At 39.1% G+C, this 17,677-nt stretch overlaps 1 protein-coding gene across 1 annotated transcript in view; it reads right to left on the reverse strand.

The window, feature by feature from the left end:
- Positions 1–17,677, reverse strand: part of VPS13B (vacuolar protein sorting 13 homolog B) — a 405,118-nt gene that overhangs the window by 269,175 nt on the left and 118,266 nt on the right. The window contains exons 17-18 of the mRNA XM_088533620.1: positions 12,252–12,386; positions 11,212–11,385 (exon numbers count right to left, since the gene is read on the reverse strand). Of these exons, the coding sequence (XP_088389746.1) occupies positions 11,212–11,385; positions 12,252–12,386 (309 nt within the window). The remainder of the gene's footprint in view (positions 1–11,211; positions 11,386–12,251; positions 12,387–17,677) is intronic.

A 17,677-nucleotide genomic window follows, 5' to 3' on the forward strand; every position in this document is an offset into this window, starting at 1 on the left:
GTTTCCTGGAACCTGGATATGGAGATACGGTGCAGTCACCTGCAAAACACTGTGCGAGCTGTGACATCCCCATGGCGCAGAGACAGACCCGTGCTCAAGGCATGAGTTCTAGCAGACATTACACTTCTACTTCCTTCTTGCACAAATCCGTATGACTACTCCCTCATCACAAGCTTAAAAAATACAGAAAGTTTCTTTTAAAAAAATCTATATACTGTAACAAAACAAGTACAAAATGAAAATGGAATAATGTTTGCATTAAAAGTGTGAAAAGTGTAGCTAAATATTCTCAAGCTTGAATCTAAATGCTCGAATGGCTTTTGAGAGTAGAAAATCTTGAACTGCAAACTCAGTAAAAAATAATAACTAAAATAACTAAAATAATGCTGAGCATGGTTAGCAGTTTAATGATCACATCTCCCTTCAGACTAGAAATGGGGACAACAGCTAGTAGCTGACATCTCCCTTCAACATTTTACAGCTGCTCTACAGCAAAGGCTTTAGACATCTGAATGCATGCATGCATCTTATTTTCCCAGGATTTCAAAGTCCACATCCAGGCTGTTGTTCAGCCAGTATAAATGAGTAATTCAAGTAGGGCATGACTGCTTCTTGTATTAACTTGATAAAGATGTTTCACTCGAAGTGCATCAACAGTTGTGTGAAGTCATCCCTTTCACAGGCGTACACTTATTCTGTGTTATGTTACAAGTGAAGATATAAAAAAGTATTATTAGATTTGAATTATTATAAAAATCTCTGCCCTACATACAATTAGTATATAAAAGATATTATGTTATTATTGCATTTGTTTTCACAACTCCAAAATACAATCCAATATGCCCTATTTCCTGGCTAGTAAATTAAAAATAATTTAATCAAATTGACTGCAATCTGCATTAGGGTTTTATTTCATTAGTTGGAACACGCAACTGCTTAGTGGACTGATATTTACTTTTTAAAATACACTTCTAGTTTCAGAAAATTCAGCTATACTGAAGATTGTATCATACTGGTCAAGTCTTTCAAAAGCCAATTTAAAAGAATAAAATTTAATACTATGGATTAATTTTAAACTCAGCCTTTAGCAACGATTCTATTATCAAACATGTACACAACAGCTATTTAACAATAATTTTAATGCTTGAAAAAAATATTAACCCAAGGCTTGAATAATGACATATTGAACATACTTCCTTTTCTATGATTTTACTTGTACTAATTTTCCTTTCACAACCTAGGAAGAGTATTTGGTCAATGCTAAATATCCTTTTCTCTAATCACACATCACATTAAACCTCAAAACAAGGGAGAGAGGCGAGTTCATATTCTCCTTTCCTGAAATGATTTCCACTGAATAGATAAAGAACAAAAACATAAGCACAGTTACACTACATATCAAAAACACAGCAATTAATATAATTTATAGAAAACTCCGTGTGGACAAAATGCCCAGCTGATTTAAAAGGCGATTAATTACGTCTCGCTGGAGAGTAGGATTACTGCCTATGCTACAGGGAAATTCGGAAGCAAAAACTAAGAATATTATCCAGAGGTGCTGATCCATCACACACTCTCCATCATCTTGCTCACCAATCTTGAGCCAGCCTCTGTTTAATGCTTTGGTAGATTTGATTACAGCTTTTCTGCTATTTTTCCAAAGAGAATTGTTTCTATTAAAAGAAATCCATTTTCTCAATTTTGCAAGCAAGCTTAAAAAAAAAAAAAAAGCCTACAGTAGTCAATTCTGGTATTTTACTTCTCTTTGTGTTTCAACAGTATTTCTGCATTGCCCAGGTAGTTTCATCTCAGTGAAGAAAACAAGCATAAGCAATTGTGGGGGAAAACGGGAGAAGGAAGGCAGCCTTACAATTGTTCAGATTAACAATTTGATACCTAACACTAATTTTCAGGATTATTTTCTATTTTCATGTGGGCTTTGTGTAATATTTTTAGAACAAGGTCATATTTTCCTTACGGTGCCGCAGTTACCAACGCGGAAGTTCACAAACCTGCGGCTCTACATTCCCACGAGCCCTGGGCTCATTTTCCAAGATTTCTGGACATTAGGCATCCCAGGCCAAGCTACTTGTCCCGCTTGGCACCAGTCCCAGACAAATGGCCCGAGAAGCCGAGCGGGAGAGTTGTGCGGAACGCAGGGAAACGGGGGCGAGCGGGCGGACGGGAGCCGGCTCCGACGCGGGCGCTCGGCGAACCGGCGGCTCTGTCCTCCCGTGTCCAGCCGGCCGCTTCTCCTGCTCCCGGGGCTCTTCCCCCAGCAGCACCTGACCACGCAACGTGCTCGTGGCTCCGGACAGGACAACCCCCAGGCAACTTGCTCTTCTGTTTATAGATGTAAAGAATCCATCTCTTGGGAAAAATTACATTTTTTTTTCCAGATTTGTCTACTTCATATTGAAAATCCATCAGCAATTTGAAAGCACTTAGGAAAAACAGACTTTTCATTAGCTTGCTGTGCTGTAAAGAGAGCTCAATATTAATAATTAGCAGGAGAAGAGTGTTTGCATGGGAGCTCAGGACTCAGCAAATTGCTTTGCTCAGGAAAACATTTCTGCCTTAACCAGCTGCACGATCAGGGCTGCAGCTCGAGTTTTCTCACTCAGCCATGACTTCAGAAAAACAAATTGTTTTCCTTTCCATACTGCCCTCGCCTCCAATTTGAGTGTAAATCACATTAAAGTTAAGTAACAATTTAAAAATTTAGCTAGTTAAATTAACCGTATTTTCACTATAATCTTATCACTGTGTTTCTCAAATAGATTTAGTTCTCTAAGTAGTACCAAGACTGTCAAAATATTTGGGAAAATACAGAGGGAAATTCTTAATAAAACATAACTATATGGAAATTCAGCAGTTACCTAGATAGACAGTGTTTGTGTTTATAGTTACAGTACACTGGGAAATGTCTAATATAGATACATATATATATATATATAATTAAGTGCCATATAATAAGGTGGCTGCAAGTAGGCTCCACTTCGTATAATATTCAACAGAACTGAGAAGTTACATGGCACACTATTTTCCTAGCAGAATTTTTAAAGATTTCCGCAACTTAAGACAGCAAGTACTTATGTGTCTTGCACGTATTAGTTCTATTCCTGCGCTTTCAGAGGTAAGAAAAAAATGAAATCAGTTCATACGGCACAAAAATAATTAAAAGGTCTAAAGGCTAAATGTTACTGATGTTTTCTGCAATACGAAATCTTACATGGTTTGTAGGGTTTTTTCATAAAAATACAGCTTGATTTCCTAAAGCTTCACAGATCTTTAAAAAGAACCTTATCTAATATTTCTGAAGCTGGACACCTTGAAGTCATTTGACCAAGTACAGGAATGCATCCTAGCTCAGGGTCAGCATGGAGACTACTTAGCTGAACTAAAATCAATGGATAAATCAGAATCTCTTTTGTTTAATCTTGCCTGTGAACTGTTGTTTTTTTACACAAAACCATAACTATTCAGTTGCTTATAAACTTTGGGACCTCAAATGGCTCCCTGTAGAACCATGATAAGGAACTTCTGGGGGACATTCAGGACAGTAACGCCTGGTCAGGACAGAAGTAAGGTGTTGAATATTCACTCTGTATATTTAGGACTGCACCCCAAACCATACACATACGACTGCTACTATAGTTGTATGTACTAAAATCAAAACATTTGAGTCTTTGGGGTGGCCTCTATGTTCTTTTGACCTACTACAGAGTTGAACCGTGGAAATTTCCTGACAGAAAGCTTTATATATGCAAATATACATAAAATACAGACACATACATTTAGATTATAGTTCAATTTTATACTAGTAGTAATGTTTGCCAGGTGGGTAATCGGTTAAGTAGCTGAATCCAAGGTGCAATCACAATTTCTGCATGTGCATTTCTGCACATTATTGAAAAGAGACAAAATACCAAAAGTCATGCTGTTTTCCATGAGATGCACTACAGTTCTGTTCAACAACATGGTATTTAATCAATTGTTTTGATTATTAAATCAAATTATTAAAATATGAAAAACAACCGCCATAGTCAGAACATATTATATTTAATACAACTAATACTCCATGGATTCTAGTGATATCTACTTAACATTTTATTACAAAACACACTTCCAGTACACGAACCATTTACATCACAAAAGTGGTAGTGAGAGCAATATAATTCAATTACAAAAGCTGGAAACAGTTTAAACATCATTTGAAAGTAAACAGTTACAGTCCCTTATGCCCATATCTGGGAAGCGTCCAAATGGAAGTTAAAGATCCCATGGCATTTTTTCAAAATGAGTAGGAGCTATCCCAATGTGTTGTCCAACATACACTCTCTCAATTAAAAACAGATTTCAGTGTCCAAAGCTATGTGTCAGCAATTGCTGAGAGCATATGCCTGTCAGCTTTCCAAAAATCTCTGCACCATCAGGAAGTTTCAGATCACCCTGCTTAGCAGTGTTTTTCAGATGCCACAAGCAGAGAAGATGCTCAAAACAAATGCATGTTCATAAACAGATGAAGCACAGAAGCAATAGGTGTTCTGCAAAGAAGGATACACTGGCATGCCCATGTAGATGTTTTTCTTCCCATACCAGAGGTGTTAAATATGACTTGGGTGGCCATGGGGAACCCTTCGACACCCGGGACGCTGCAGTGCTGCCCGCGTGTGATGTGCACAGAGACCCTGTGAAACACACACACATGTGCAGGCAAAGCAAAGGCAGCAGAAATACCCTCCGAACTGCCATTCCCCAACTCTTACACATTTAATGAGTTAAAAGGTTAAAAATGGCCTTTTAACATCTACATTTTACGTTAATGTTTAAAGATTTTTCTAGGCTATTTTCTGACTGAAGAAGAGAGATTTCCTTAACGCCCTTTGACGCATACATTCCCCATATTACACACAACTCCAAAGCTAAACCCTCCTTTACCAACGCTGAAGCACAGCCTCCCTCCTAGGATCAGGTACACCGCCCATGGCCAGGAAGCTCTCATCCTGAGCAAAAAGGAGACAAAGTCACATATTGCCTTTCTAAAGAAAGAGGGGTAAACTTTTAATCAGGCTTTCCAACTCTCGCACTCAAGAGATTTCCTAGGGCAATGTCTCAGGCTGCTGTTACTTCAATCCACTTTTTCAGTGTCCGTATATTTTAGATTTTGATATTACTTGGCCATATTGCCACCCTCTCATGGGATACTGTCTGGAAAAGGACAGCTACAGATTTTACTCGGCTGCCCCTGCAGTCAAGGAACGCGGACATCAACTCTACAACGGGATCTGTTAGGGTGCCAGGCCGCACTCGCAGCACACACGGACACCTCCCTCTTTGTAAGACAGTGGATACAAAGGTGAGTTAGGCCTGGAAAAATACCCCAAACCTATCCTTGCTGAAACTCAGAAAGTATTTGGCTGTGGGGATCCTGGGAGGAAGTGGGGGACAAACAGATTCACAGATACGGTACAAGATAAACTGATTTTAACACAGGCCTTTCCTGCTGCAGGTAGGTTTTAACTACAACTTTGATTTACCACTGGTACCAACCTGCTCTTCCCCACTCCTTCCTCCCATCCTGACCACTCAGCACCACCACCTGCTGCCCCGACTTGAACTTGGGATAAAACTAAAATGTTGGGCACACTGTATCCATTTCCATGGGCGCAGACCTTTCCCCACAAGTAGTATTGGGCCTTCGGTGAAGAAGCTGTGAAAGGAGAAACTGATCCGTAAGCAAGAAACCGGCCCCTTTTCTGTCAGCACCACCTCACCATTGAACACAAGCCTTTATATATGAAGCCCATCTTAGCTTAAAATGAACAATTTTAACTCCAGCTCTTAAAATCATATTCAGTGGCAAAGCAAAGTCTTCCTTCACTTTTTTAAAAAAAGGAAGCATAATGTCATTCCTTATCACCAAGGTGCCAGATATTTTATTTACGATGACCAACTAATCCCAAAATTGAGAGAGATGTTGAAATTGCACTACCACAAAGTATTCCTGCCCACGAGTCTGGCAACTTGAAAACTTTTAAGTTTAGCCTCTGAGTTCAGGCAGGTTTTTAATCCAATTCTGAAAACCACAGCACACAACGAACAAAATTCTTCTAAAAATGTGCAATTATTTCAATTAAAATCAACCTTATGCTCACATAACTCTATGAATAGTGTTTTCAGCAACTTATACAATTAGCATTCAGATTTTTCCAAGGCAAAATCTGAGAGTATGCTAGATTTTAAAAGTAATTAAGAGGCTATAAATGTTGTGTGCTGCAAGTTCTCAAAAGACCAGAGTCCTGGCAACTATCATAATCCTTTTGAAATTGTTCATATTAAGATTAAAGATCACTTTGTTCCTCTATTCCCACAACTAGTTGGTATGGTAAAAAGATCAGTCCCCCAGTTTTATATGTAACATCTTTAACATTTGCTCTCCTCTCTGTGCATGTGATTAAATGTAACATTTTGAAATCCCAAAGTTCTGAGAAAAACATAAATCCTTGTCCACAGCTGCTGTTTGACTCTGGAAACACATGCATTTTCTTTTCAAGCATCTACCATCAAAAAATCCCCAAGGACTTGAACTGCAGAACACCTGCATCTCTTCATTTAGTTCCAATAACAGAGTCTAAACTTCAAAATTACAAAAATAGATGCTATGTTCAGCTGCAGTTACATTCTGCCCCTAATTCCCGTGAACAAAAATGCTAAGAGCATGAAATCATTCAGGCAAGCTCTGTCATCGGGAGGATAAGATTTTTTGCACCAGAAGCCCAGTGGGAAATTGATAGAAAACTGGCAACAATTACAGATAAAGTACATAGTGAAATCCTCAGGGAAAGAAAAGGAAATGTAATAAGATAGATGGTTATAATTTTTACACATTTATGCCCAAACCACAAATGCAAATTGTCTTTAATTGCTACAGTATATTAAGCATTTTTACTCATTCACTGTGTCAAGTACTTCCAAAATGCTTCAAAATAGTTTATGAACTATCTTTTACGAGTATTTTTTTTAGTTACTAGCACAGGCATTCATCATTTACGTTAGAACTGAAAACTTATAAAATGTCATTGTTCTGACATTAAAAGCCAGACTTCGCAATATCCCCAAACTGGGCAGTCAAAAATAATTTAAAAAGATGTCACTGGGCTGAATTTAACTGCTAGAAAGGGGGATAGAGGAGCATATATTGGTGCATATGTACACAAACAAACACATCTAAATCTGGCACCTCATTTTGAGTTAGTTTTACAAAATAAAATCAGCTGTTACATAAAGGGAAAAAAAACAAAGCCGCTTCGGGTACACATATTTAAAACTTTATTTCCGTTTATTGGAAGGGAAAAGGCTGCTCTGCAGCATTTTAAAAATATTTTTCATTTCACAAATATCTTATTTTTCTTTATTTGTAAGGGAAGAACAGGATAAAGCATTTCCATACTTGGAAAACACTGTAAGTGGAAAAAATCAAAAATAAAAATTGGGACTTAAGAAGATTATAACTTGAATTAGAAATTTCCAAATTCTACAAGGTTGAATATTTGCCCTTCCCTGGTCACACGGCGCTCACACGGCCCAGAGAAGGCTGCTCTCCCTCTCCTTGCTCCACCAGCTGTGCCAACGTACCCTACAGGAGCATGAGTTTAATACAGGTATTTTTGTTTGCTCCTCCGCTCCCCTGCAGCATTGCTAAATATCTAAGTTGGGCTTGAAGTGAGGTGCTTACTGATAGCGTTTTTGAGTTTGTTTCCTCTTGATTTACACATAGGAAAGCTCCTGGAGCACGGCTGTGCGAGCACGGCCAATTACTCGATATGGCAAACCAAACAGAGCTCAATCAGCTCACCTCATCGAGGAAACAGCTGCTCGTAATTAAATCCTAACGCCCCCATTCATTTCCCAATCTCCCTCCTTCTCTCAAAGGCCAGGTGAAGCAAACAAGGGCTGCAGCTTGCTCTGAGGGTTCATAAATCCAGGGTTAGTTCAGAGAAGCACTAGGAAGACCTTCCCAAGCCCCAGGGTACTGAAATAATCTCCTCTCTCCCCTGTATCGTGTGCACTGCAGTTCACCTAGTGACTGGTGAGCACCTCCACTGATCTTTACACTTACACAAAGACTCCCCCGCAGCAGATTTTCATACACCAAACTAATGTACCCGGGACTAAAAGCACTAACATGTGGATTTATGTTTAAGGCCTAAAGAAAAGCATATTTATTTCCTGAACCCTCAAAGTCTTCCTCTGCCATAGGCTTATAGGTTTTCTACTGTGCTAATAACATACTTTGTGCACTACACATGAAAATGGCCTTGCTAATCACCCGCGCATGCACTTTCTATAGGTTGCCCTTCTTGGAATAACGTTTTATAAAGAGCTAGATTTCTCCTGGAAGGTTACTGAAGGTTATGCAGTATGTTACTACCAAAATCATCAAGATTTCCTCTTCCTCTTGCTATCAACGAGTAGAGAAAGAAAAAAAAAAAATCGACAAGTGAATTGAAATGAAATGCTGCCTCCATCACACAGCCTGTAAATAGACCCGTAGTGCTGCGGGGCCGGTGCAGCTGAGCGCACAGCGGTGCCGGCCCTGCTGGCTCAGGGGAACAAGGTGCAACTGCGGGAGGTGGAGGAAAGGCCCCGAAACATCTCCCCTCCAGGCAATGCCCCCTCATCTACTTAGGAAACACCTATCACTGCCACAACCTCCTTATGCCCAAGGTAGTGCGTTGGTTTCAGGTCCTGCAGTTTTCCATTCAACTTCATGGGTGTGCAGGGTGTAGCTCCAAAGGAAACCCGTCTGTCGCGTGACCACCCGCTTTGCTGACATCGAGTTTGCTAAACTTTCTGCCTCCCCATGCATGGGGAGAAGCAAGCTGAGCTCACCTGAGCTGGATGATACCGACTCAACCCTAGCCCGGGACACTGCTGTTCCTCTCAGCCCCTGGAGAAACAGCACGTTGCTCTCACAGCTTCAGCTACGGGGATGTTCTGTGTGCACCTTGTAGAGTCAGCAAGGCTGGCCCGTCCTGCCCCAACCTCTAGCAATTTGCTAATACACAGCAAATCTGGACGATGCTTTGCTTCTTTCGTTGTATAGCTTTTTCTCCATTCTTTCTACAAGCAGGGTGCACTCTTCTCCCTCCACTTCTCTGTATTCTCAATTTCTATTCCTGAACATCTCATCCACAGTTACTAGGACAAGCGTCTCCAAATACCTCAAGTTCATACCGCAAAGTCATCTCCAGTAGTACAACTTTTAACAACCCTTTAATTCCCACATGGTGTAACTTGAATTTGCTGTTAAATTATCCAGCGTAGCTTTCCTAATTCCCAGAAGGGACTGCAACTGACAGCAAAAGCATTTTTATGCTCTCATATCACTTCATGTTTTCTCTCCATAGTCTTTATAAGAGGATATCCATATCTCCTGTATTGAATTGCCCCAGTTCCTCCAGCAAGTATTTGGAAAAGCAAGGCTTTAACTAAACTCCCACTTCCTTTGTATGGATTCTGAGATAATTTCAGCATTCCTAACTTCTCATAGTTGAAATTTTTTAAAAGCTCATTTCCAGCACACTACTCTCCACATTTACGGGAACTAAGCTCTAACATATCGTTCAGCTTCTCCTCTCATTGCACTCGCTCCTAAGTGCTGCCCTGCAGACCTGGGGCTCCAAGCAGGCTGGTATCCATTCAATACATGGCCTGGTGGCACTTGGGGAGCTTTTTAAAATTTAAAATTCTGGCATTTTACATGCATCTCCATTCATGTACAAAATAAGCACCACAAAGTACTTATGCCCCAACTACTGCGGCATTATGATCAGTAAGTTGGTCCTTCACTTGATTTACTGGCTTCTTACTTCTCTTAAACATCCTCTATCACAAATCTATCAGGTATATATCGCTATGTAAATGAGCTATCCATAATACTGCTGAGCCCGAATGTATGTGACCACTGTAACCAGCATCAACAAGAACCTCCAGAAAAAGGTAGAAGATAAAATCAGTAATAATAATAAATACTATTAATATATTAGTATTATGGACATTTAGAAGCTATTTAAGCAAGGCAACAGGTGCAACAGCTTTTTTTTTTTTTTTTTTTAATCCGAATAATTAGGAGCGTCTTTTGAATCATGAATTGCTCTTAGCCAATGTTTTAGGGGCAGGGATGCTCCTGTAAGAGTCACACCAAGGTACAAGACTGCAAAGTGCTTACTAATATTACTTTATATAAGAAGGAAATACTGCTTACATATGCACATAAATATAGAAAGATGGTAACATAGTGTTACTTTTCAAGCTGGTAACATTCATAGACCACTACACATGAAAGAAATCAGAGAGAAAAATCATCTTTTTCAGGAATGTGTGTGTGTTTCATAATACTGAGGGCACCTAATTCTTTTGCTTCCATTTGATTAGGTGCTCATTGATTTCTTTCTCCTACTTTTTGATTCCAACCTCAGCACAGCAAAAGCAGAAACAATTTAAAAGATGAAAACATAATTCTTAAAATGCAATATACTGACAAAAAAACCTAGATCCATCTGTATTTCACAAACTACTATAATCGTTTTCAACTAGATAGATTTCAAATCAAAAATATTCCTTGAAACAGAGTAATGTAAGAGTACTCATGCCCACAGTCAACCACATCCTTAAACTTATCCAAGCAAGAGCTTGTAATTAACTTGCTTCCCATTTAAAAATACCACAAGGTAGATGAAGTTGAAAGTGTGCTCTGAAACATTTTAAAAAACATCTTTTTTATGCAGATAAACCAATTCTTAATTGAATCATAAATTATGCTTCAAATTCATGCAAATCATTTTGAATCCAGCCTGTCAACTTCTGTATAAGACCAACTCAGTAGACAGAAAAAAAAAAGAAAAAAAGATTAGAACTAGTATTTTCAACATGGCCTTTGCAAAAAAAAAGAGTATGTTTACAAAAGATTTTGTATAACTTATTTAAAGCAAGCAACCAAAGTTAACGCACATTTCTTAAAGAGGACATATATCAGAAACACTGTTTTTTGGTTTTGTGTCTCATAGTGAGCTAAAGTTATAAAGTGTGCAGTATGTGAAAAATACTTTGGCATTTGGCACATTTTACATCAAGCCACTCTTTTGAAAACTACATTGGATAGGAAAATGTAATGTGATACCAGCTTAACAAGAGTTTTGCACTTACCCGAATTGTGGCAGTAGTCCATACACTGTGGAATTTGGATTGTAAAGACTACCAAATCTGGAGCTAGGAGGGACTCTGGCTTTCTACTCTCATTGAGCCATTTACTGCTGTGCAAGTCTCTGGTGTCAGAGGGGCCTTGAATTAAAGGAATCAGCTTCTCTTTTCCACTGTCACCTAAGATAAAAGTTAAGACTTCTTACATCTTTGCGGTACCAAGATAATTTTTCAACATATAAACATTTTTCACTAGACCAAAGAGGACAACTATTAAAACCAAAAGTACAGAATTAAAAGAGGAAACAGAATGAGCAAGCATTTATAAACTATTAAACGGCTTCCTTAAAGTTATCTTTAATTGTCTTTATATTCAAGAGGATGTAAAACAAAGTTACAAACAAGTAAACAATTCTAATTAAAACAACATTTTCTATCTCAGCTTCATAAAATAATAACCTTAAAAATCACCATGAACTCAGTTTAGACTTAAATATACTGCATTTTACATGTTCTTAGCAATAGCTGTTTTAAACATAAAGATCACATACACTGATCGGAGAAGTTATCGTATACTTTTCCAACAACATTCTAGTAAGGAAATTTAAAAAACAATACATCACAGAGCCTCAAAGATTTCACAAAGAAAAAGAGTACTTGACACCTCAATGAAAAATGAGACATTAAAAAATTAAGATTATATCAAAATCATATTGCAAATAAAGTAAAATGCAAATATCCCATGTAATATGAAAATGTAGTTTTATTCTGGTCCATTCAGTGATTTTGGATTAATTTTTGTCTCTGCAGGAAAACCAACAGTTTTGTTTTCTATTCAGTGTCAAAATTGACTATACTGGGGCCAGACTGGATCATCCTGGCACACTCAATAATAATATTAAAAAAAAAAAACACAGAATACAAAAAAACCTCTCTGATTCATAGGAACAATGAGTAAATTCTTGTTTCAGTAACTCTCCTTGTAAAAAGCAAGGCCAATTCTCCTATACAGGCAATAAAGTTTTACATGGTCCAGCTGCACATACCTGGGGCTTTGGCACAAATTTTTATTGATCCCACGGTCCCAGAGGCACATTTGACCAATGATGTGCTGCAGTACTTCAGTTCAACGTTCTGGATTGAGCCCTCAAGAGTTGGCAGGGGATTCTTAGATTTCACACCTAATAAAAGAAAACTGCAAATGTACTAGCCTGTTGAATTTAAATATTTTTATATTCCTTCACCAAGGCATTTAAACTTAATTATACTTTAATTATCTACCTTAGATGTTCATATAGCATTTTCGTTGTGATTCACAGTTTTTAATTGCAAACGAGAGAACACTGTTTACCAATTTCTTAACCCAAACAGCTGTGCATTAAGGATGTATGGGTTTGAACACATAAGGCCACTAAGAAACTGGAATAATAAATATGTACACACACACACACATACATACACACCCTTTTGTTTTGACTTTATAAACGCCACCTCGGCTCTTCCCTTTCATGTTTTTATGATGACCCTGTCCCCGCGAGGTCTCACGGTGACTAAGTGTTTTCAGCGCGCGCGGTGGGCAGCAGCGCGGGAGCCTTCCCTGCGAGCAGCCCCGCTGGCCACGTTCCTCTGCGGAAAGCCAAGCTCAGGCCTGGCCTCAGGTCACCAGCGGCACCCGGTTTTGGTGGTCTTTGCGCGGCCCAAAATCCAGGTGAGACGCGGAGGAGAGCCCAAAACCCGGGTGAGACGCGGAGGAGAGCGGCGCCGCTGGCACCGCTTCCCAGGAGCCGCCCGGGACGGCGGCGCTGCCGGAGCAGCCCGGCCCGCTCCCGCCGCGCAGCGCTACCTGGCCGAGAAAAGCACATAAATCTCCCTGCAAATTAAAAAGAGGCCGTTTCAACACCTGTACGAAACGCGAAAGGAAAAACCAACAGAAGTTACGGCTCTCAGTGTTTTCTTTCCCCCTGTGCAAAAGCGGCTTGGAATTTGCCTGTTAAAATTAGCAAGCACCTTGTTAATTATGCAAGCATTAGGGTAATTATGGAACCATTTCCTTGCATATGTAACGGAGACTCAGTGCCAAAGTCCATAATTACGCAAGGAAACTGTTACGGAATATCGGATTAATAAATTAAAAAACGTTTTAGTAAATGTTTCAAGATAGTGGACACATTAAAGGTACTTAATACAGTCTCCAAAGGCTGAATTCATTAGTTTTTGGTATCATCTCTCAAAGATGACAATCAAAAGAACAACCCTTAACTTACATTAATTGGTATGGAAAACAGAGTATTTCTAAAAATGTTAGGAAACAGAAAATTCAGGATTAAACCTGATAATTGTGCTTAGTCCACTGTGCCTATTCCAATTCTTTGACTTTGAAATATATGTGGTAGGGCACAGAAAACCATTTGGTAACTGGACGCTTTACAGCATATCTGTACCATATATGTATTTAAGACTTTGGGAAGACATTAAAATTACTTTTGAATGAACAACACTTCGCAAAGTGGGAAGGGAAAACCATCATATAGCAGGACACAGCATGCAGTGAAATCAATTGCCACAGGAAAGTAGGTTCCCACATTCAGTGCACACCTTCCTAGCAAAATTTAACCCATCTTCTGCATTTGAGCCTGTCCATCCTTCTCCTGACGCGGAGGAAGGCCAAAGGGAGCTCTGCTGCAATCCATTCGTGCATCTGTCACCACAACACTTAATAACTTAGCTGTTTTAAAGACCAGCTACCACTTTTAGTCTGAAAAAACACGCTCATGCCCAATCTTTCCTGAGACAAGCCTCTTTAAAGCTGAAAATCCCCTTTGATCTATGGTTTTCTATCAGAAACAGCGTATGAATTTGTCAAAAGTAGATAGGGTATCAGGAGGCATTTCCCAGTCTTGGCTCTGCTTTCTGGTACTTCCTATAAATTACTTCAGAGCCCCTTGTGTTGCAGCCAACAAGTATTTGCTTTCTTCTTGCCTCTGCCTCTTCCAAAGGCCAGATTACAAGATCTTGGTAGCAGCAGAGCAGCAGTCTGATGCTGGTCAAAGTAAAGTCAAAAAAAGAAAAAAAAAAAACAAAAAAAACAGTTCACAATTTGGCCCCAAATCTTTCAAGATCTTTCAAGACTTCTCCAAACTAGTAGCTTCCTCTTACCTCTACCTCTCTGCCACTCTTTATGTCTAAAAGTGAAGGATGTGACAGCTGATACATTTCTCTCATATCACTATGGAACATTGAGTGCATTCAAAATCAGAATTTTCCACCGTGAAGCCCACTTTTATATGCATTAACCTAGACAATCTGCATTCATCAAAGCTAAACCCTTCCATGTTGTATACGTAACTTGAATTTTGTTTAATGTCATATCCGAAAACAAGGAAACAAGTTTCATGTGACTATGCTACCTATATTTGCCTCTACTCATGCCTTTTCCAGCACCAAATACTTTCTGGACTCACTGTGCAATTTCAACAAGATACAGTAACATCTCAAAGACGTTTATGTCCTATAATCTTCATGAGAAACTGTCTAAAAAGGAAGGATGCAAATTTATGAATACTTAGTACCACTACTAAAATAAATGGACTGTCTAAACTCTAAATTCAACAGAAATTTAGCATATTTGCCTGGTTAGCTCAGACCAGCCAGAGCGTCATTTTTACCCAAGCACCAGCTGGGGCTCCTGCTGGGAAGCCAGGAATGCAGAGCATCTCAGCCATGGAAAAAGCATAAAACCCTCCATAGGTGCTCAGGTAATTAATGGCCGTGTGACCAACAACTGTATTCTGAGGCACATGACACCTCTTTCCTTCTGGAGCACCCATTAGAGGGATAGGATGATCCCTTCCCTTGTGGTTTCCAACCGTTTGAAACTAAGAGAGAAAAGCTTTGGGCAAACCACAGCACAAGCACGTCCAGTCCTTTTCTATGTTGCTTTGGCATCAAATGTCAGCATCGTCCAGCTCTCAGATTTAACACCTGATACCCTAGCAGATGACAGCAATCGAGGACGAGCTGCCAGAAGAAATTATTCTGGTCAGCTTCCACAGCTCCGGACTGAAGGCTACTCACAAAACCTACTCATTAACTGTTAAAGCACTACGCAGAGCACGCAATGAGGAATTGTTCAGGAACTCAAGATGTCCAAATGGATTTTCATCATGAAGATAAGACTCTTCTTGCCAAGTTTCAACTTCCTTTGCTTCAAAGCACAAAAAGTTTAGACTTTAGTGAACCATTTATAATGAATAAGTTCAATACAGCAAAAGAGCACATTTCATTTAATCTCAGAAAATTTTTGGAAATGAAGAACCATAAATAGCTAAACTGTCCTGTAAGGAGAAACAAGCCTCATTTCCTACCTACGCATCTGGCTGTAGCTTCCGCCTCTTCCTACTCTCAATGCTTCCCAAGTAAACTCCCTTGGGTTTTTGGTCTTTGCTGGCGATAAATTCACTACAAAAAACACCAAAAGCTGTACGCATACTAGAAATATTCCCCAAATACATTTTCAGAAATGAGAATTTCAGAAATGTTTAAACAAATTAGAATTGGAAGGGGATCTCCCCCAAATATTTAAAAAATTTTTGGAAGTACTGTCTTCTTCAAGCAATTCTAACTCAGCAATTGAGCATGAATTCAAAGAGGAAGTGGTGGAATCAAATTTACCGTTGCAAACACTATCATCACCAACTAATATTGAAATGTAATTTTCAAGTAATTAAGTAATGCGTTTTAAAGACTATATATCTGTTTTTCAAAAAAAGATTCAGATCATTCAGTGAACTTCAACAACAATAAGTGAAATGGGAAAGAACACGAAGTATTCAGAAGGGTCAAACAAACCCTACGCCTACAACTCAGCAGTTGCAGTGTCAATTTCAAACAGCCATCAAATTCTGAAGCAGTTTGATAATAAATCAATCCAAAATTTATTTCCTGTGATTTTTAGTAGCCAGTTGGCACTTCCAAGCAAAATCAGGAGGCCCTTTAGGTACCAGTTCAACTTCCTTAGCAAAACTGTCACTTTACTAGTGTCAACTGGTCTGTCTTTCTTTTCATTTTCTTTCCTACTTCCCTTTCTATAGTTATTTTACCTTCTTTGGCAATCCTCCTGTCCATTTTCAGCCCTTCAAAACAAAAAGACAGGTCTCTCTATCCACTTTTTTCTCTGCATTATTCTAAGATGATACCACCGACACTTTGGACATCTTAGAAAACACTCATTACTGCATACCACAAACCCCAGGGCACAAACAGAAGTGCCTTTTGCCACTAACAAAGATAGTGGATGTCCTAAAAATTCATGAAATTTTATCATCTTGACATAAGACATATAATTATGACATTTATTGACAATTTTACGTTACGAAAAATGTTTATATAGATATCTGAGAGAAAAAAATGAATAATTTACAAATGTATGGTACTAATTCTGCTTAGTTGGTGTTTCTATATGAAGCATTCAGCTGTCCATCTATTATTGTGTCATATCAGAGGAAAAACATGAGATGTTATCTTAATTAATCTTATGTAATCTAATTTAATATTATCTAATAAATCTAAATTAAATCTAATCATGCAACAAGTCTTTTTTATTTCAAAACTTTTTGAAGACTATTTGGACAATGAAGTTTAGAGGCACATTACTTTCTTGAGTAGAAGGTTTAAAAATAAATATTTAATTAGCAGGATACTAAGTTATATGATAACATATTTCGGTTGTGTAAGACCACAAAGTAAGCGGATTTCTTGCTGTCCTTGCCCACACTTCAAAAAGCAACATTTAGACCCACCTTACTGGAATCAAGAGAAAGTGTCCCATTATTTTCATATAAACATACATTTAAGTTTTACGTGAGCAGCACACAAAAGCTAGAAGCTGGAACTGAAGCACATGAGGAACCTGCCTGCCTTCATGGGAGATGCTCCTTCGCATGGAGCTCCATTCCTGCCAAAGTGCAGCACCCACTGAGGACTTTGGTAAAGCCATACTGAACGTGGAAAGAGGAGTGGTATTTCTGAGCAACTTGAGGTTAGAACCAAACTTTATTCGCTCCTGCCCGCAGTTCGGACATAAGAGAAGACACAGGGCCCAGTTTTAGCTGGCCCTCAGTGTTGCGGATCATGTTTGAGGCGGTGGGAAGCACAAGGATCCACGTTCTTGACTGCAGCCAGTCGGCCGCAGCACGGGAGCTCGAGCACCTCTCGAAGCTGCAAAGCCCTTCTGGGGTCACTGCGGTTCCACACACGCTCAAGTCGAGATAATGACACACAGGACACAACAGTTATGGGCCAGTAAAAAAGTCAACAAACCAAGGATTCAAGAAGTTGGAAAGTGCAATCCATGCATCAAGAAGTAAGGATACTGCAGAGGTTTATAAAAATTCTGATGAACACAGGCACGCGTGCTCAGCAACGGCAGTATCAGAAATAGTCATGTGCTGTTACTTAAGGGATTCATTAATGG

Source organism: Tinamus guttatus, unplaced genomic scaffold (genome assembly GCF_059628265.1).
Source record: "Tinamus guttatus ecotype Peru unplaced genomic scaffold, ASM5962826v1 Tinamus_guttatus_pri_ptg000510l, whole genome shotgun sequence".
Classification (NCBI taxonomy): domain Eukaryota; kingdom Metazoa; phylum Chordata; class Aves; order Tinamiformes; family Tinamidae; genus Tinamus; species Tinamus guttatus.